This window comes from Gymnoscopelus microlampas, assembly GCF_963454915.1.
Source record: "Gymnoscopelus microlampas genome assembly, chromosome: 10".
NCBI lineage: Eukaryota > Metazoa > Chordata > Actinopteri > Myctophiformes > Myctophidae > Gymnoscopelus > Gymnoscopelus microlampas.
The window spans coordinates 5820339-5841389 of NC_139947.1; the positions used below are offsets into that span (position 1 = coordinate 5820339).

Consider the following 21051-nt stretch of genomic DNA (forward strand, 5'->3'; position numbering starts at 1 on the left):
CACATGCACCCAGTACTCACATGCACACTTTCATGGAAATACACCATAGAAATGAAATGCCATTCACAAGGGAGTAACCGACCTTCATATATTTATGCCAGACATAAACATGACAACGTTTCGACGTTTCGTCAATTCATCTTCATGATTCATACTCAACAGTCCTGAGATGCACCGGACCAGCCTGAATTTGGCTTGCGGTGGAACCCCTTTGTTCCTGACTTTTAACTATCACTTTGATCTCCGTTGAGCACCCGGTTGTCTTATTCTAACTTGGGGTTTCCTATATTCCTCCTCTATGGGCTGTAGTGTTGATGTAGCATCCTGTCTCGTTGCTGTTTTCTTTTAGGGTGCTTCCGGTGAGGACGGTCGTCCCGGACCCCCAGGGCCTCAGGGAGCTCGTGGACAGCCAGGAGTGATGGGTTTCCCCGGACCAAAGGGAGCCAATGTAAGTGTCTGTACAGGTTATGATGAAATGACTGCCGGGAATAGCTGATCTACAAGCACACAACACACCGCGATGTGACGCGTTGTTTTGAGCATGCAGATCACCTATTTTCGCCGAATGTTCACCCCCCTGTATTGTGGTTAAAGATTGCAAGAAGATCATAATAGTAAACGTTTGATCTCAGAGTATCTAATGTGATTTCTTCCTCTCAACAGGGTGAAGCTGGAAAACCAGGAGAGAAGGGTCTTCTGGGTCGTACTGGTCTGAGAGTAAGTACACTTTCATGAATGTTGTCGTCTGAACCAAATAAATGCATATCAATGTATTTATTTTGGCTGTTAGAGTAAGATCCCAATGTTAAAGTCCTCTTCCTTCTGTCTCTGAACAGGGTCTGTCTGGAAAGGATGGTGAGACCGGTGCTGGTGGACCCCCTGGGCCCGCTGTGAGTATTCTTCTATTCATTCTACAGCCGGATTCATACTTAGTTGTGTGCCAGCATCACGCACAATAAATTGTCTATTAAAAATACACACTGTATTATTATAAATAGTGGATCTACTATTTTAAATGGTAGATCGACTATTTCCAGTGTGTGACGCCACTTGTAAGTAAGCATATCAAGCCCTTTACAGAGTGAACCATCAAATGCCAACCTTTCCTTCCCCCAGTTAGTTAGTAAACCCATGAATAAAAACATTAAAAGTTACTATACATTAAAAGATACAATAGACAACACAGCCAGCCCTATACAATAGCTGTGGGACACTACCTGGGTACGAATTGCAAATATTTCACAATAGTTGCAATACCATTGCTGAAGTTCTTATTTGGATTGTCTACAGTGTTCTTAATGGTTTACTTGGTTTCTGTTCTAGGGACCTGCTGGAGAAAGAGGAGAGCAAGGACAACCTGGACCAAATGGTTTCCAGGTGAGTCTACGTTTACCGTGGACCATCACGAGTATCAAATACATTATAGTGATATCCTAAACCATGTGAAATCAAGGAAATGAGAAAGCAAGAGAGAAACCATAGTCATCGCTGGAGAGCATTAGTCAGACACTGTTGTCGAGAGTTTTGCATATGTAAAACATTTCTCAAGGTGAAGATAACAGGCCTCTAAGCAGAGGGATGAAGTCAGTTTTGCTCGAGTCCCAAGTCAGCACAATAGTTCCAAATCAAATTCCGAGCCTAAATATTAAAAGTCAAGTGAAGCCAGAACAAATCATGAGTTGAGAGCAGAACCGTCTTAATATCTTAATATCATCTTAGTACAAACGCCCTCTGCAGGGCATTTATGACAATGGCATTTTCACAAGATATCTAGATATTCCTGTTGAACTGTGAGGGACAGCGTGTGCTTTCACATGCGCTACGTCCTCACGGTGAGGCTCCTCATTGGCAGGGTGTTTCTCCACACCCTAATCCTCCCGGTGGGGCTCCTCATTGTCAGGGTGTTTCTCCACACCCTAATCCTCCCGGTGGGGCTCCTCATTGTCAGGGTGTTTCTCCACACCCTAATCCTCACAGTGAGGCTCCTCATTGTCAGGGTGTTTCTCCACACCCTAATCCTCCCGGTGGAGCTCCTCATTGTCAGGGTGTTTCTCCACACCCTAAGTCCTCACGGTGGGGCTCCTCATTGGCAGGGTGTTTCTCCACACCCTAAGTCCTCACGGTGGGGCTCCTCATTGGCAGGGTGTTTCTCCACACCCTAAGTCCTCACGGTGGGGCTCCTCATTGGCAGGGTGTTTCTCCACACCCTAAGTCCTCACGGTGGGGCTCCTCATTGGCAGGGTGTTTCTCCACACCCTAAGTCCTCACGGTGGGGCTCCTCATTGGCAGGGTGTTACTCCACACCCTAAGTCCTCACGGTGGGGCTCCTCATTGGCAGGATGTTTCTCCACACACTACGTCCTCACGGTGGGGCTCCTCATTGGCAGTGTGTTTCTCCACACCCTACGTCCTCACGGTGGAGCTCCTAATTGGCAGGGTGTTTCTCCAAACCCTACGTCCTCACGGTGGAGCTCCTAATTAGCAGGGTGTCCTCATCTTTAAACTGAAATTTAAAGTGTCATAATTATGGAAATAAAGCAGATCAGGTTCATACAAAGCCATTGATTTCAGATGCACTTACCTGAGACATGCAGCAACTATTCTTTATTCTATTCTTTAACCCAAGGGACAAGTCAATATTTTGGACCCGGACCAAATCAGGTCTCGGGTTTTAGTTTTTTTTGCTGGACCCGTGCTACCCTCTAATTGGCCTAGCGATTGTATTGGGAGAAAAAGGAAAATAATTGTCTAAATAAAAAAAAACTCTCAAAAAAATGAATCAAGTTACTAGAATCCAAATTAAGTCAAGTCTCAAGTTATTCCATTCATACAAGTCAGATCTCAGATAACTTAAGTCAGACTTGAGTTCAAGTCATGTGATTTGAGTCCCCACCCCATTTCAGACATGATGGCCATATAAGATGGACCCTAAAGGAGTTGCCTTTGATTTCAACTCTTGTTATTTTTAGTGTTTTATTGCTTTCAATGATTTCTTTTTTTGCGTTGAGTTTTTTCCTAATAAAGTTTTTCTCTTTTTTTCTCCTCTCCCCCTGGCCCTCACACACATGTAAAGCATCTTTGAGTACTTAAAAAAGCGCTGTATTAATTGCAGGTATTATTATTAACCCTAATCCTGGGGTTAAGAGCATGACCTTTTGATGACCTTTTGTTATTGTTTTGCAGGGTCTGCCTGGACCTGCTGGACCCCCAGGAGAGGGAGGAAAGCCTGGTGACCAGGTGAGCATCTACTCATCTTTCACACTCAAATATCCAAAATAATCAAAGCATCATATTTCATTATTTTGTTTTTATTTTTTTATAAAAAGGGTCTATTTGATAGACAATATCTTACATTCCACCTGCCAATTAAGCTTTGACAGAACATGCCTAATATTTAGAAGTATCTGTGATGGTTGTAATGGTTTTAATGGTGATGTAATCTCTCTCTCTATAGGGTGTTCCTGGAGAAGGTGGAGCTGCTGGCGCTACAGGACCCAGAGTGAGTGTCCATCTTCAGAACCCTTCTCTTTACAAGGCCACAGAATGACTGAAAATCACACATCACATGGTCCTGTATCTCCTGTTCATTGTCCTGTGTGTGTGTTTCCTGATAGGGTGAGCGTGGTTTCCCTGGCGAGAGGGGCGGTGCCGGACCTCAGGGTCTTCAGGGACCTCGTGGAGTTCCAGGAACGCCAGGAACCGACGGACCCAAGGTCAGTGTGAACATGTGACTCCTCTCCAGCCCGTCTGAACCACGGAGCCACCAGATCTTTGTTACGGGCCGTTAAATATCAACCGTGTTTCACTGGGTATCAGTAGCATCTTGTCCAGGTGTTGAGTTCACCACACTCAGACCGGCAGCCAAATCAGATGTGTGTCCTAATATCCAGATTGGAATCAGACCGGATTTATCAAGTCTGAACAACATAAAAACACATTTAAAAACAGTCTGGACGGTCAGTCCTAAAGATCACATTTAATAACAGTGTGGACAGTCGGTCCTAAAGATCACATTTAATAACAGTGTGGACAGTCGGTCCTAAAGATCACATTTAATAACAGTGTGGACAGTCGGTCCTAAAGATCATATTTAATAACAGTGTGGACAGTCGGTCCTAAAGATCACATTTAATAACAGTGTGGACAGTCGGTCCTAAAGATCACATTTAATAACAGTGTGGACAGTCAGTCATAAATATCAGATTTGAGAAACAAATCCCACCAAGGCCTTTCAAATGTAATGTTAGTAATAATATAACAATGCAAATCCATCCATCCATACTAATCCAGAACCAACTTTTTTCCTCTCACACCCAGGGAGCTATCGGACCAGCTGGCTCTCAGGGAGCCCAGGGCCCGCCCGGCCTTCAGGGTATGCCAGGTGAGAGAGGAGCTGGTGGCATCCCCGGAGCCAAGGGAGACAGAGTGAGTGACATTATTTTACACTTCAAGTCGTCAGCGTTCATTCACCAGAAGGCGCGTCGACTCAAAGTTATTCTCCACTAGCTTATTAGAATTGCCAAAACAGTCAGTAATGATATTGCATTTACTAATCCAAGTGACCTTGTTATATAACTAGTTACTATGAACGTGATTTGTTTTTGACAGATATTGACTACATTAAGCCTCTAATTTATACTCCATAGTGTGAGGTTGTCACATGCAGAACATTGCATTGTTATTAGCAGTAGATCTGTTCTTTTTAAGTATGCGCCCTCTCGTGAAATTATGACATAATGTGTACGTGCAGGTCAGGGCAGGTCTGTGGGTCAACACAGTAATATAGTAGTAATATGACTTGTGATGTAACTAGTTACTATCGATAGCACGTAGTAAGTAATGTAATTGTATTACCTTTAAGTAAGTGGTTGATGATGATGATGATGATGACATCCTATCTGTCTAACAGGGTGACAACGGAGAGAAGGGACCTGAGGGAGCAGCTGGAAAGGACGGTGGTAGAGTGAGTATTAAACCATATATACTTAGTCTATACTTGCTCTGGGCCTTATGTCCCTCTACACGCTAGGGTTCATGTGGTTAAATACCTAGTTAGGGTATGCTAGGTGGTGAGTTGGAGTATGAAGAGGTGAATGCTAGGTGGTGAGTTGGAGTCTGAAGAGGTGAGTGCTAGGGGGTGAGGTGGAGTCTGAAGAGGTGAGTGCTAGGGGGTGAGGTGGAGTCTGAAGAGGTGAGTGCTAGGGGGTGAGGTGGAGTCTGAAGAGGTGAATGCTAGGGGGTGAGGTGGAGTCTGAAGAAGTGAATGCTAGGTGGTGAGGTGGAGTCTGAAGAGGTGAATGCTAGGTGGTGAGGTGGAGTCTGAAGAAGTGAATGCTAGGGGGTGAGGTGGAGTCTGAAGAGGTGAATGCTAGGGGGTGAGGTGGAGTCTGAAGAGGTGAATGCTAGGGGGTGAGGTGGAGTCTGAAGAGGTGAGTGCTAGGGGGTGAGGTGGAGTCTGAAGAGGTGAATGCTAGGGGGTGAGGTGGAGTCTGAAGAGGTGAATGCTAGGGGGTGAGGTGGAGTCTGAAGAGGTGAGTGCTAGGGGGTGAGTCTTTAGATTATGGTAGAACATTGGAGAGAGTCTGCAATGGTTTATTCCACATTTTCGGCCAGGAGGGAGAAGAGTCTAGGATGTGTGGAGCGTTGTCAAGGATGTTTTAGGGAAGGTTCAGCCAGCTTCCCTTTATGATCTTGATGCTTCAATGACAGATGATCTGATCACTCACTACTTGTCTGTCTTTCTATCTATCTTCTCTCCTGTCCATCCATGTTCCTGTGATCTCCTCAGGGTTTGACTGGTCCCATTGGTCCTCCCGGGCCTTCTGGTCCTAACGGTGCCAAGGTGAGAACATGCTAACTACATGTTATTAGCCGTCTCACATTTATCGGCAGTATCATTTGATTAAGATTGAATTTTTGCACATAGTTCTGAATATTGGGCCGGTGGCTGGTGTTTAATGTGTGTTCATTACCTTCCCAGGGTGAGACTGGACCTTCTGGACCAACTGGTGCTGCTGGTGCTCGTGGCGCCCCTGTAAGTCATTTGTTCATTCCTCTTCATCTACTAGATGTAGTAATTTGTTTGCATAATTGTGTTGTCTTTTATAAAGGAAGGATTTGTTCTGAAGGTCAAAGGCGGCTCTCCTTTTGAAACACACAAGCAGCACTTCAAAACAGTGTTGTTTGCCCTCATGAGTTTGACAAAACCCCACAAAAAGCAAGTAGTGTAAAGGGCCATCCACACCCAGAATGATAACTAAACATTACTAAAACCATAACCATAATGATGATGATGTGAGCATCGACCAACACTGATGAACGATCATCCCATAATCTTCTCCCCTTGTTGCCTGGATCCAGTTTCCACTGGTTTTGTTGATCTCAGGTCCTGACTGCCAGACAAACAGATGAGGATCGTGATAAGAGGGAATTGCACCACCAACCTCCCAATTACAGTCCCGCACTGTTCACATGGCCCATGTATTGATCCGGAGAAAAAGACTAGACATTTCTGCAAACCTGTCAAACTAATCGCAATGTGCATCATCGATCGAGCACCTGTCCCCGTCTGTTGTATTCAACAGTAATTGCAAACGATCGTGCGGACAGCATTTCCATTCCACTCTTTACATCCTCGATAGAGATTAGAGAACACAAGAACACTGATATTTGTGGTTGAACAACATATCTAATGGAATTGAAATAGCCGATCTGCAAGCTAACAACACAACGCATTATGTAGATCGGTCATTTTCACAGAATATTTGCCCTCAGAATATGGACACTATAGGGTTCATGCTGTTCACGTTTCATATTTGGATCTATAAGCTTGTATTGACCGTTGTGTGTTGCTGTTGTAGGGCGACCGCGGTGAGAACGGACCCCCTGGACCTGCTGGCTTCGCTGGACCCCCTGTGAGTAAAACCACAATCCACAGTATTATGTGTTCAAATCAATCAACATTTCAGCTACACTCCATAATTATGTGACGGGGTCTGATTAGAATGTGCCGCAAGTAGGCAAACATGAAATCGCTCTCGTCAAGGAAATAGGTTGTGTGTTGTTGTTTTTTTATGTTTTTTTCTTCATTTTGTACATATTACACAAGTTTAAATGTTGAAGAATCCACTCAGTAAAACAAATAGCCGTTTAGGCTTAACTAGTCCTTTCAACTAGTAACTGCTGTGTGAGGTGTGAGGTATCAGATCTTTTTTTGATTGATTGAATACTTTATTAACAAAATGTTTAACAGTATAGGTAGTAGTACAGGTCAAAGGTTATGCTAACACACAAAAAAGCCCAGGGGACTTGTTTCCATTGTGGTCCATTGTACTCTATTCATTAGTAAGACACACATACAGACATACTGTACATGCAATACAATACAATATAATACAAAACATATTGGAATAAAGCTCAGTAGAATCATAAGGTGTATTTACAGAGACAGGAGAGGTGGGGCGGGGGTCAGAGGATGCTGCTATCAAGGTGTTCAAGGGGTTAAACTATGTTCACTTGTATTTTAAGGACAGGAATTATTTTAGGTTATTTAGTTTTGAGTTTGAGTTTTGAGTGTTGGGTTCGGATAGGGAGTCGTGACAGCATTTTACTCATCTTTTTCAACAACATTGAAATAAGCATATCTAATTCAACTATTTCCAGGTTTCAATATGAAAGCTTGAGAGAAATGATAAATGGCCCCTGTTCTACTTTGGCACGTTTGATCAAACACTGTCACATATTATACAGTATATATACATATTCACACAATGATTCTACCATCTTTAATTGTCCTTCTCTCTATACATAACAGGGTGCAGATGGACAGCCCGGTGCTAAGGGAGAGCTCGGAGAGGGTGGACAGAAGGGAGACGGTGGAGCCCCCGGCCCTCAGGGACCTTCAGGGGCCCCTGGACCTGTGGTGGGTACTCAGCCATGTCAGGCAGACCTGATTTGACATCATTCTTTCACCACCGGTGTAATGGTTATAACACAGGGGTGGGCAACTTTGATGATGGAGAGGGCCACTATATTTCCACACTCACTCCAGAGGGCCACATTACATAATACTGTCGGGCCATTCCAAGCCACACAAAAGTAGCGAAAATAGCCGATCTACAAGCTCAAAAGGCGTCGCAGTGTGACGCGTTTTGAGCTTGTAGATCTGCTATTTTTGCTATTTTGGAATTGGACACCTGATTTTTTTTTGCTATTTTTGAATTGGAATCCTGAAAAGTAACATATTTATTTAATTTCAAATGCATTTAGTTATACTTATGTAAACTTTATGAACTTAAATACAAATATATTGGACATAAAAAAGACAATAGAATTTTTAATACTAGTCATTGAGCTACTAATATAGACTGAAGTAATTAAAGCGGGTCATGTTTGCAATTATAACAGCTGAAATCAATAATATATCAGTATTCCAATATTAACCTGCAGGCCGCCTTAAGTGTAGGTGGGGGCCCATGTGGCCCCCGGGCCACCAGTTTCCCATGTTATAAGAGGACAGACAGCAGCCGCACACTCAAAGCACTGTGCACATATCAGAGTTTAATGCAAGCTTTGAGTCGTGTGACCTTCTTCAGGGACAAGTGAATGCATCAGTACATATTAAGCGTTTGAGCAGTGTCATCACTTGATCGCCAATGGAAGACACCTGTATCCAATATTTCAGTGAGTAGATAGACATCAAGGGAATTGTTAAGTCCCAAATGTAACATACTACAGAGGCCATATTCATCATCAAGGGAATTGTAGTCCTAGACCTAGTGACTACAACAGCCTTAGACACTGAGACACTGAGACAGGAAACATTCCAATACATAATGGTTCAAATCTAAACTAAACCTGAACAGTGAACACGTCTTCCCAAAGGTTTCCCAAGTGACAGAAACACATATCTGGTGTGTACAAATATGTTAATAGTTTTCTTTGTTTTTTTTTTCAGGGACCTACTGGTGTTTCTGGAATTAAAGGAGCGCGTGGTGCTCAGGGCGCTGCTGTAAGTAACTGTTGTTTTATTTCCTGCTCATGTCTACACAGGGAATGGATGTTAAGCCTGTGTTGTTATACTTAGTTGCACGCCGATGTTGTGTACCAAAAATAGCCGATCTGCAAGCTCACAACGTGCCGTGATGATGCGACGCGTTGATGCGACGCGTTGCGATCAGCTTGTAGATCAGCTAATATTCTCCAGATAGATTGCTGTGAAAATTGTTTAGTTTCATTAGTCTTTTTATTTTTTGATGTGAAGATACATTCATTTAGCTGTTGACTATTTTAACTAATTTACTGGTTCTTAATGTGTGTCATTGGTATAATTCTGACTCTAATTGGTACAATTTGTACTCTATTTTGTATAATTTGGACTCAATAGTCATAGTATAATTTGGACCTTCATGTGATTGACAGGGTGCAACTGGTTTCCCTGGTGCTGCTGGACGAGTTGGAACTCCTGGTCCCAACGTGAGTAATACTGAGTATTAATATCTTATCATCGCACATCACAGTAATACTGAGTATTAATATCTTATCATCGCACATCACAGTAATACTGAGTATTAATATCTTATCATCGCACATCACAGTAATACTGAGTATTAATATCTTATCATCGCACATCACAGTAATACTGAGTATTAATATCTGATTATCACACATCACAGTAATACTGAGTATTAATATCTGATTATCACACATCATAACTGTTTAATCAATCAAAGATGTGTATGTATGTCACTTTGTCATCATTTTATCCAGTTAATGTCTTGTTAAAGCTTATACCTCTGGATATCCTATTCATTTCTTTCACTCTTCATATGATATCTCCAAAGCATGAATATAGAGATTGTATGAATTAATATCTGGTTTTCTCTCTGTCTCTCTGTGTTGCAGGGTAACCCCGGTTCCTCTGGCCCATCTGGTCCCGCTGGTAAAGACGGCCCTAAGGGTGTGCGCGGTGACGCCGGAACCCCAGGCAGAGCAGGAGACGCTGGGCTGCGTGGACCCGCTGGTTCCCCCGGAGAGAAGGGAGACGCCGGAGAGGACGGTCCCCCTGTGAGTCCCACTGACTGTCCCCCCTTTACTGAAAGAACTCTGTTACTGTCATCACATGAACATTGACATGCATGTGGCCCACAGGGCAGGAGCCCGTCTCCTGTTTCTGTATAGTTTGAGGCGGCTTGATGTAGACTCCACCTTTTAGCCCGTAGCACTCGCCACTCGCCCTAGCCTTGACGACCTTGCAGGCTTATGCTACGGTTAAAATGTAATTCCAGGCTCATTTGTTGACCTGGCATCCTATAGTTTGTATAGTTTCAATGTACAGATAGTTTTAAAAAAAATATATATATATATTATACTTGTTGTTATTATACTGTTTAGATTGATGATAGGTTCTTGTTTTACCTATGATCCTAGATTGTCTATGCATTTGATGTACCTTGTTACCTTGTGTTGTCCTTGCTTACTGTAAGCCTACATTGTAAATTGTAAGTACCCCCACCCATGATGTACAAGTGCGCCCCCTGGACATGACGCTAGTATGTCACAGGGACTTACTGTACCCCCCAATCAAACCCTTGATGCTGAGTGCCAAGCAGGGAGGCATTAGGTCCGCATTAGGTCCGTCTTTGGTATGACCCGGCCGGGGAATTGAACCTCAACCTCCCATATCATAATGTTGTGTCTCATAATTGTATCCTGAAAACTCATAATGACATCACATAACATCAGTGGACATGAAGTTATTTCTTATCATCCATAGATAAACTGTTTCAGTTAGAGCACAAAGTAAACAAAGCTAATACTATTCTGTCTGTATCTCAAACTCTAACTTAAAGCTACAGTCCTGTAACATGGTGGTTGTTGTTGTGTGTGTGTCTCTACAGGGTCCCGATGGTCCCGGAGGCCCTAATGGTCTGGCTGGATCTCGTGGTATTGTTGGTCTGCCTGGTCAGCGTGGAGAGAGAGGTTTCCCTGGTCTCCCTGGACCTTCTGTAAGTCTCTGCTTTACTCCAAGGGTTCTCAACCTTTTCAGTGCCACAAGCCCCCAAAATAGTCATATTAGAATGGGACCCCCCAAAATAATCATATCTGAACTGGGGACCCCCCCACCCTGACAAGCACTTGGACTTGTAGGAGTTGAGGCATTACAATTACTTTGACTTGGTTCCACAGATGAATATTGTGGAAATTAGCCAAACTATAAGATCACAAGATCACTATAAGATTGTGATCTTGTAGTTCGGCTATTTTCAATGTTTGCCTCTTTCTTAGGTAATATTTGGCCAATTTGGTATTAAAAGGGTCTTAAAAGTCATTAAATTGTAACTTTATAAATGTGCAGATACACTGTATATAGCCTACTTATACTGTATGTTGGTTTGTTTACTGTTGAGTGAGAAAACAATGTTGCACATTAAGCTAATCATCTGGGGACCCCCCAAAATAATTTGGGGACCCATCTGTTTGGGAACAACTTACTTTACTGTATGATAGTGCTGAACCATATAGACAAAATAAAATAACCATATCAATATAATATCCATACATTTCCCAGCCCTATCGTATATGATATTTAGTTATATAAATAAAGATAGTGTAGCTGTGTAGTTTTAAATCTATCACAATATCTGGCTATACAGACATTGAGGGCTATGGATTTAAGAGTTTTGCTATGAAAACTCATGTGATACGACCTTAATCTTACAGTAAACTGGTCTTTGACTTGCAGGCTAGCTTAATCTTCTCCTTTAGCTGGATTATCCAAATATTGATCCTATTACAAGTTTTCATTTGATCAAACCAGAAAACAGACTCACTAACACATGGTTTGACTTAAAAAGAACTAAAAACAAAACAAAAAGCACACACGCACGTGCACACACACACACACACACACACACACACACACACACACACACACACACACACACACACACACACACACACACACACACACACACACACACACACACACACACACACACACACACACACACACACACACACACACACACACAAACCTGATATACTTCTTTGTACGGCAAATAGCGAAAATAGACGATCTACAAGCATTGTGACTTGTAAATCAGCTTTTTACAATGTAATTGTTACATTGTGATATTATCAAACATACATAACAAACATATTAGATTCCCCAAAAATGAATGCATGTATTTAATTCAGTGTGACCAGAAGCATGGATAAAACATAGTATAGTAATAATGACCAGAGGGGGGATATCAAAAGCAGAGGCATGGATCCCCCCCATCCCCCCACCAGAAAATCCAACCCTGCGCTATAACATGGACTATAATAGACCACCTGCTGTCACTTGGACAGAACATGCTCTTTATTTGTTTCATTTTTCAAATAAATTATTAAACATAGATGAAAAAAAGTTATTGAAAAAGGACGGCCCCCTCACCCATTAGAAGGTCAATATCAGTCACCAGAACTAAGGACAGGTGTTTTAAATTAATCTATCATGGTTAAAATGGAGTTCGAAGTTACAATGGGTTTATATAAGGGGGCGTGTCAGATGAACTTAATATCAAATATCTAAATACTGAATCTAGCAACTTCAAAACTGTCTTGGGTGAAACACAAAAGCCAGAGTAGACGATAAAATGAGCCCAAACATGTGAAAGCGAAATATCCCTTTAATCAGACATTTGGGCCTATCCAGATTGGAATCGGTTTTACCAAGTCTGAATAGCATAAAAACACATGGAAACTGATTTTTATTAATCAGGAATGAATAACAAATGTGATTTAAATGTGACTTCTAGATGTGTCTCAGTCAGGACACTGAAGTCTGATTTATACATCATATGACTTACCAAAAATAGCTGATCTACAAGCTCACAATGTGAGTCTGCAGAATGTAGATGTGTAAATTAAGCATTACTCACGCCTATGTCGTTAGGTCGTTACCACAGCAACCAATGCAGATAGATTGACAATGTCTGTGATTTGATCACTTGTGAATAACAGTGTGGACAGTCTGTCCTAAAGATCACATTCAATAACAGTGTGGACAGTAGGTCCTAAAGATCACATTTAATAACAGTGTGGACAGTAGGTCCTACAGATCACATTTAATAACAGTGTGGACAGTAGGTCCTACAGATCACATTTAATAACAGTGTGGACAGTAGTTCCTACAGATCACATTTAATAACAGTGTGGACAGTAGGTTCCAAACATTTGAGAAGCTAATCGTATTTGTCCGCAGTCTGACCTGTGTACTTCCTGTGTTTCAGTGTGTGTGTTTTATGTATTTTACTGAGTGTGTATTATTGTGTGTCTTTTATAGGGAGAGCCCGGTAAGCAGGGATCTACTGGATCTGGTGGCGACCGTGGAGCCCCTGGACCCGTGGGACCCCCTGGACTGAGTGGACCCGCTGGAGAGCCTGGCAGAGAGGTCAGTAAACGACAACACAAATACAGTAGTAGTAACATCTTGCAAAATAAGTATAGCAGGACAATGAGACCGAAACAACAGTTTATACATCAGTTTATTACGTTTATTTGTCAAATGAGTTGAGTAGAGTATTGTTACTTCAAAATATATATTTTTTATACATCTAATAAATCTATTCCATTAAACGGATGAACAAATTGCATATGATGACGAAGCGTGTAGCGTGTGGTGTCGACCTGCCATTTCATGAAGTGTGTGTGTGTGTGTGTGTGTGTGTGTGTGTGTGTGTGTGTGTGTGTGTGTGTGTGTGTGTGTGTGTGTGTGTGTGTGTGTGTGTGTGTGTGTGTGTGTGTGTGTGTGTGTGTGTGTGTGTGTGTGTGTGTGTGTGTGTGTGTGTGTGTGTGTGTGTGTGTGTTACAGGGTAATGCTGGAGCAGATGGTCCTCCTGGCAGGGATGGTGCTGGAGGAGTCAAGGTGAGACATCAGCAACATACTGTACACCAAACTGATCCCAGTTCAGCCAGGCTGATATTCACCTCATTGACTGACATCGGCATATCAGCAAATTGAGATTAACCGACATTCATTATCCTTGACATCAGTGAAATTGACATTTAACAATGGCTGTAGCCGATATTTATCTGTTGTGACGCATCAATTTTGCGCTGGCTATAGGCCTGTCATAATTGTTACAGAATTGCTTAATCGCAATAATTTGAGATAATCGTCCTAATATGTTTCCATGTTGAAAAATGTTGATATCCTTTCAAACATTAAGGAAAACATTCTGGAAATAGCCGATCTACAAGCTCAAAACGTTTTGAGCTTGTAAATCGGCTATTTCCGCTATTCATGTTTTTAAGAAAATTAAGTATAAAGTTATGAAGTTATGTACTCCCTGTGCACCTTTTGTTAGCAAAGCCAAAAACCAAACAGAAATTTTATTTTCATTCATAATGTTCCAATGTTCAACGACAACGACAGAAACGCAATTAAATCGTTAATTATTTGAGCGACAATTAATCATCAAGTAAAATGTCAAAATGGTGACAGCTATGTAGGTGTGTTGGTTATCTGCTGCCTGCCAAGCTGAAGATTCTGAACACTTACTTTTCATAATGAAGATTTATTTGATTCCCCCTGGCACAAAAGGGGGAATAACTAACAACACAAATTAAATAAACAGATATCGCTATTGACTATCTGGCAAATTGTTATTTTGAGCATTGGTATCTGCCCAGAATTTCCATATCGGTGTAAGACGTTCCCCAAAACCTCGGACCAGGATTGGGGATCGTTGATTTTGACTGATTTTGATCCCCTTGTCGATCCTGCTTATCAAACCGATTCCTTACCGATTCCACTATCAATGTTTTTCTATTATTGGTATTTGTTTGAAAATTGGTGCTAATCTGGGGCACTCTATCACTTTCATTTAATTTAATCCTTTAATTCTACAGAAGTCAAAAGCTTTATTAGAAGGACATACAGTATGTTTGTGCCAGTGATTTGATTGCAATGACATGACTCTCACCTCTCTGGACAAGACGTCACGTCAGCTCCCGCTAGAATCGAGATCATTTATATGAGAATTGATGGCTGAAGCCAAATCAGCTTATTGATTTCCGATTCTCAATAACTTCGGAATCGATTGAATGATATAACTGGTTCTCGATCCCCATCATCCCTGACCTTTGGACTGTCTGCTCCTGTAGGGAGAGCGTGGTAACACCGGACCCGCTGGCGCACCTGGCGCTCCAGGATCCCCCGGAGCCCCTGGCCCCGTCGGACCCCTCGGAAAGCAGGGAGACAGAGGAGATGGTGTAAGTACCACCACACACACCATGTTACAACCACAAAGATGTTGTGCTGTTGAACTAATATGATATATAACATGTGTTACCTTAACCACTTAAACATGTGTAGTCGTACTCCTGTGTTGTTTTACCTTTTTTTCCCCCATTTATAGTAACAAGTCCTAAATAGGTTTAAAGTGATTAATTGAGAGCTCAAACACTTGTATTTCAGGGTGCTCAAGGACCTGCAGGACCTGCCGGACCAGCTGGAGCTAGAGGCATGGCTGTGAGTATTAACGGCAAAGAATCACTTGAGGAGGAGTGCTGTTATACTGTATAACGTTTTTATACAGTATGTTTCTATGCAGAGGTGCCATTCGGTGCATGGCTGAACCATCTTTGTATGTATATTTTCAGGGACCCCAAGGACCACGTGGAGACAAGGGAGAGGCCGGCGAGGCAGGAGAGAGGGGACAGAAGGGTCACCGTGGTTTCACTGGCCTGCAGGGTCTTCCCGGACCCCCTGTAAGTCATGCATTTCGGCAGCACCGCCATTTTATATCTGCGCACCTCAACCTGTATCTGTAGCGGTTCTGCCGTCTTAACGTATTATTTTTGTGCCAACAGGGTCCCGCTGGTGACGCCGGTGCCTCTGGACCTGGTGGACCTTCCGGAGCCAAGGTGAGTTCCCAGGATGCAGTTCAACTTCAGTCTTTAGTACAATAATACCAGGGTACAGCTTAACCTGTCACAAAAACAGTCACACCAGTACACATAAAAACACAGTGTAGCAACATCCTAAAAAAAATAAAAAATAAACACCAGCCAGACAATGTTTTGTGTTAATCAATCGATCAATCGACCGTTCGATCAACCGTTGTTAGTAAAAGGCATGGATATCAGGGCCGTCCACACCAAGCACTATAACTATAAATATGTCGTTCATCACTGTCGTTGTGATAGTTAGAATACATTTTCCCCTCAGGCTTTCCTTGCCCTTGTTGATATTTTCAGGGTAGAGAGACATGTAAACAAGGAGAGAGAGTCAGGGACTGACATGCAGCAAAGGTCCGACCAGGAACGTACGGACGATGAAAGCCAGTGCTCTTTAATTAGCCACCGCCGTGATAAGGTGGACAGCTGTAATTATCTTCCATGATGACAGAAGAAGACAGACATAGACATTAGATCGCTATCTCAGGCTGGGATGAGCTCATCGGTGTACATCATCCTCATAATGAAAATGATGGAATAATATCATCACTGTATTACTAATCCTGCATGGTGAGGTGGAAGGGTGCATAGATAGAAGAGGCTACTTTAGGTTGGAGAATGCTTTCCAAAATAGTGCAAATATGTTCAGGTGTCATCAGGTACAGTAGTGGTTTTCTGGCTTTCTGTTGCCCAAGGCACATCGAAGGGCAAGTCAAAATCTGAAGACACACCTGAACTTTGTTTGAGAACCACTGACACTCAACAAGAATCATGTTTAACAGCTGTATATCGTTTTGCTGTGTGCAGGGACCCCCTGGACCAGTTGGACCTGCTGGTAAAGACGGAGGTAACGGAACACCCGGACCCATCGGACCTCCTGGACCCCGTGGACGCTCTGGAGAGTCCGGACCTGCTGTGAGTGGCAACGCATCATAACCATTATTATAGGCCTATTACTGTACAAATAATGTTATTGTCTTTAACACCAACGACCCAACATGTCCCTTCCTGGTCCCTCATCGTCTTCTTTGTCTTCTTTCAACCTCTCCTATAGGGTCCTCCCGGTAACGCTGGACCCCCAGGACCCCCGGGACCCCCCGGCCCCGGCATCGACATGTCCGCCTTCGCCGGTCTGTCCCAGGTGGAGAAGTCTCCGGACCCCCTGCGCTACATGAGGGCGGACGAGGCGTCCAGCTCGCTGCGGACGCACGACGTGGAGGTGGACTCCACGCTCAAGTCCATCAACAGCCAGATCGAGAACCTGCGCAGCCCCGACGGCTCGCAGAAGAACCCCGCCCGCACCTGCAGAGACCTCAAGCTGTGCCACCCGACGTGGAAGAGCGGTGAGTTTTAGCGGAGAGTTGTAGGAAAAATCGGGACACATTGGCTGCATGATACCGATGTCGTCAAAAATGTCAAACATAATTGCAGATTGATCAACTAAACTGATATGGGTCTGGCTCTAGAGGAGAGATAGATGGGGTTTGAAGGGAACAGAGCTAGAACGTGAACACATCCTGAACACCACTCTTGTCTGTTACAGGTGACTACTGGGTCGACCCCAACATTGGCAGCACGGCCGATGCCATCAAGGTCTTCTGCAACATGGAGAGTGGCGAGACCTGCGTCTACCCCAGCATCAGCCAGGTGCCACGCAAGAACTGGTGGACTAGCAAGACCAAGGAGCGCAAACACGTCTGGTTCGGAGAGACCATGAACGGAGGGTTCCACGTAGGTTTACATTAATGATACACCTCTCTGCTGTTCTGAAATAATCTATCCATTCACTGGGTGGATTTCTGCCATTTAAGAATCAATCGATCGATATGAACGAGACCATCTAGTATAACTGGTCTGAATATGACTTGGTCTTTTAGTACACTGTTTCCCAAACAGTGGGTCAGAACCCATATGTGGGTTGTGGACAAATTTTTATGGGTCACAAAATAGCAGATCTGCAAGCTCGCAACGCGGTGTGTTGTGCGCTTGTAGATTCTGCTATTCTCATTAGTTTGGTTCCCTGGAAAAATGTCTAATTTCTCTTTTGGGTCTTGAGCTATAAACGTTTTTTAGTAGACTTCTAGTAATACTTCCTACAGCTAAAGAACCAAGACCACAACAACAGTGACAACAGCACACATGAAAACACAGTGTAACAACATGGTATCAATTGGTATCAATGTGTATGAACACGATGATGATGATGAAACTCCTCCATCTTGGTTCTTCTCTTCGCCCCCAACAGTTCAGCTATGCCCAGGAGGGCCCTGCGGCCGCCGCTGCCAGCATCCAGCTGACCTTCCTGAGGTTGCTGTCCACAGAGGCGTCCCAGAACATCACGTACCACTGTAAAAACAGCGTGGCCTACATGGAGCAGAGCACGGGCAACCTGAAGAAGGCCCTGCTCCTGCAGGGCTCCAACGACGTGAGCATCCGCGCCGAGGGCAACAGCCGCTTCACGTACGGCGTGCTGGAGGACGGCTGCAAGGTGAGGGGGAGGACTTTCCGCCATTGGGGCGCCATGGGAACATAACATATTCACTTAGCCTATAGGGATACTGTAAAACACACATACATACAGATACTGTTTCTTTAGCTTTGAGTATGTATGTGTGCCTTTGATGTCTTTTAAAGGTAGTGTCATTTTAAGTGAAATTGCTTTGTAATAATTATAAAAAAAACAAATCAGATTTGTTAATCTGGCGGCCATTTGTTTTAGATGATCAATTATAATTACATGTATTAACCATAACTATAAGAAAAAACGTCAAAACAATAAGCAATAATGACCAACAAACATTACATTTCTGCAATTTATCGGCAGCCATATTGGAAAATATGCCGCCGTATTGGAAGCTAATGTTATTTTTTATCTTACTTGGTAGAAATACCTCGAGAACATATTCTCTTATATCAAATATTTACTGTACAGCCCTGGCAAAGTGATATAGTCCAAAACGTTGGCCCCGTGGCAGCCATTCTGAAAACTGGTGGCCATCTTGAAATTTTTGGAATTCTGCACGGCCAGAGGTTGATTATCAATTGGGGTCATATGAAGGTCATCTGTGCCAAATTTCATGCTTGTATCACCAACTGAACTATCATGTATTGAAAACAGCAATTTCCCGCCTGACTATTGCCTCTTTCTTGAATCTTGTCTGAGTGTAACCACGTTCCTCTTGCTCTCCATCCACAGAAACATACAGGCCAGTGGGGCAAGACCGTCTTTGAGTACAAAACCCAGAAGACGTCCCGCCTCCCTATCGTGGACGTTGCTCCCATGGACATTGGTGGTGCGGATCAGGAGTTCGGAGTGGATGTAGGAGCCGTCTGCTTCTTGTAAAAAAGAAAAAGTTGGAATATCCATCAAGTGGCCATCAACAAAACAAAGTAAAAAAATACAAAGTAAAAAAACTTTTCAACTATGAAACATTTAACACTCACTTCCACAATAAAGAAGACATGGAAATTATAAACAAAGAAAATTGATACTTTTTCTCTCAACACAAAGAAGTGCTGTTCCAAGTTTTTGTACTCCCTTGGATGTTCAGCACTGAAAGGGCACCGGCAATATTCCTTTTTTTGTAAACGACACAAGCAAGCATTCCCTGTCTGTCTGTCTGTCGACCGACCCCCCCGACGTTCCTGAGATCCAGTCATGTTTCCCCACCATGGCCCACCGGGAATCCTTCAGAGCCAGGAGGAACCAGGAGAGGGACGGACCCGATCGAGTGAATACAAAGTGATGGAGACACAAGAAACATGACTCGATGTCACTTATTTATTGTCTTATTAAACCTTGAACGGGGGCGGGGTTGAGGTAGGACTGGGGCGGGGTTGTTTTTTTCTTTTTTTTTTTAGAAGACGAGGCCCCTCCCACTACAGAACCAAGCCACACCCTCTTCTCGTCTCAGTCCTACGCCATCTCCTGTCCCGCTATCTCGCTCCTCCTGTCCCGACCAAAAACACGGCATTTTGAATCCATGTAGAATCCAAAAAAACTAAGATATTTTCAGTAATAAAAAAACAGTTCCGCCCCAGACTTATCCATCACGTTACGGGAGCGTTTTTTTTTTACTGTGTATTATAAATCCTTGGTTCTATTGTTGTAAAAGTCTGTGTTTATAAACAACCAGATGGGGTTTTATATATATATATATATTTCCACATTCTGTGTACATACATGTGTCTGTATGCGCACCAACACTTTCTACAAAGTGAGGTTTCATTTGGGATGTATGTTTCATTTGTCATGTACCCCGTACCCCCCTCTTGACTGCCCCCATCAGATGTTGTCTTACCCAGTTTATTATCAAAAGAAAAAACCTTTCTTGACAAATTGAAGGGAAGAATTTGTTTTGCTTTTATTGTAGTCATCCTGATTGTTTAAAAGCTACCTCACGCTGAAAAAACAAAGTGAAAATGTTCGAACCTTTAAAAATCTTAAGCTGACCATCCGGGGCTGAGCAGGCCATCTTTAACATGGGGTTTTGCTCTAATCTTCACAAGGTGCTATGACTTCTAGAATCCATTGTTCCCCCCACCCCCCTCCCCGATTCCCACTAACCTCACACACCACACACACCCCCCACCCTGGAGGGACGGTGCAACAGGGCCACATTAGGGGGAGAAAAGGGGCTTTAAAGCGTGTCCTCCTCGGAAGTCTTTTTGCCCCCCAAACCTTGAACCATGGGACTCCAATAAGGAAAGCCACTCAAAAAAACCCCTAAACAATCAGGGTGGGTTGTCTCTGTGTGTGTGAGGGTGTGTATATTTTTTATTTTTGTTTTTATTATTAATTTTATTATGATCACAATCTTTTTTTTTGTTTTTGTTTTTGTTTTTGTTTTGTTTATTTTGTTACACTTTTTAATTGATGTAAATTGGAAATAAAAGGAAAAAACCAAGTAACAAATGAAGCTGTTTTTTTTTTTTTTTAATTGAGCTTTTGAATAAAAACAGAACTGGCGTGGGGAGGATGCGTTTGTTTTTTATTCCTTTCAACCGAACCCTTCATGTGTAGTTCAATTATTTTTCTTTTTTCTTTTTGTGATAGTTGTTTTTTCTTGAGAGGTCAGCTCATCTTGTACGTGAGTGCACGTT

The 21051-nt window shown here is 42.9% G+C and overlaps 1 protein-coding gene across 1 annotated transcript in view; it reads left to right on the forward strand.

The window, feature by feature from the left end:
- col2a1a (collagen, type II, alpha 1a) overlaps positions 1 to 20922 on the forward strand; it is a 49135-nt gene extending 28213 nt beyond the window's left edge. The window contains exons 26-53 of the mRNA XM_084068193.1: positions 350 to 448; positions 664 to 717; positions 837 to 890; positions 1324 to 1377; positions 3184 to 3237; positions 3455 to 3499; positions 3615 to 3713; positions 4318 to 4425; positions 4910 to 4963; positions 5789 to 5842; positions 5981 to 6034; positions 6861 to 6914; positions 7814 to 7921; positions 8957 to 9010; positions 9421 to 9474; positions 9904 to 10065; positions 10899 to 11006; positions 13331 to 13438; positions 13859 to 13912; positions 15154 to 15261; positions 15467 to 15520; positions 15652 to 15759; positions 15862 to 15915; positions 16756 to 16863; positions 17003 to 17291; positions 17492 to 17679; positions 18194 to 18436; positions 19145 to 20922. Coding sequence (XP_083924319.1) covers positions 350 to 448; positions 664 to 717; positions 837 to 890; positions 1324 to 1377; positions 3184 to 3237; positions 3455 to 3499; positions 3615 to 3713; positions 4318 to 4425; positions 4910 to 4963; positions 5789 to 5842; positions 5981 to 6034; positions 6861 to 6914; positions 7814 to 7921; positions 8957 to 9010; positions 9421 to 9474; positions 9904 to 10065; positions 10899 to 11006; positions 13331 to 13438; positions 13859 to 13912; positions 15154 to 15261; positions 15467 to 15520; positions 15652 to 15759; positions 15862 to 15915; positions 16756 to 16863; positions 17003 to 17291; positions 17492 to 17679; positions 18194 to 18436; positions 19145 to 19291 — 2730 coding nt within the window. The 3' untranslated portion in view covers positions 19292 to 20922. The remainder of the gene's footprint in view (positions 1 to 349; positions 449 to 663; positions 718 to 836; positions 891 to 1323; positions 1378 to 3183; positions 3238 to 3454; positions 3500 to 3614; positions 3714 to 4317; positions 4426 to 4909; positions 4964 to 5788; positions 5843 to 5980; positions 6035 to 6860; positions 6915 to 7813; positions 7922 to 8956; positions 9011 to 9420; positions 9475 to 9903; positions 10066 to 10898; positions 11007 to 13330; positions 13439 to 13858; positions 13913 to 15153; positions 15262 to 15466; positions 15521 to 15651; positions 15760 to 15861; positions 15916 to 16755; positions 16864 to 17002; positions 17292 to 17491; positions 17680 to 18193; positions 18437 to 19144) is intronic.
- The last annotated feature ends 129 nt before the right edge of the window (positions 20923 to 21051 follow it).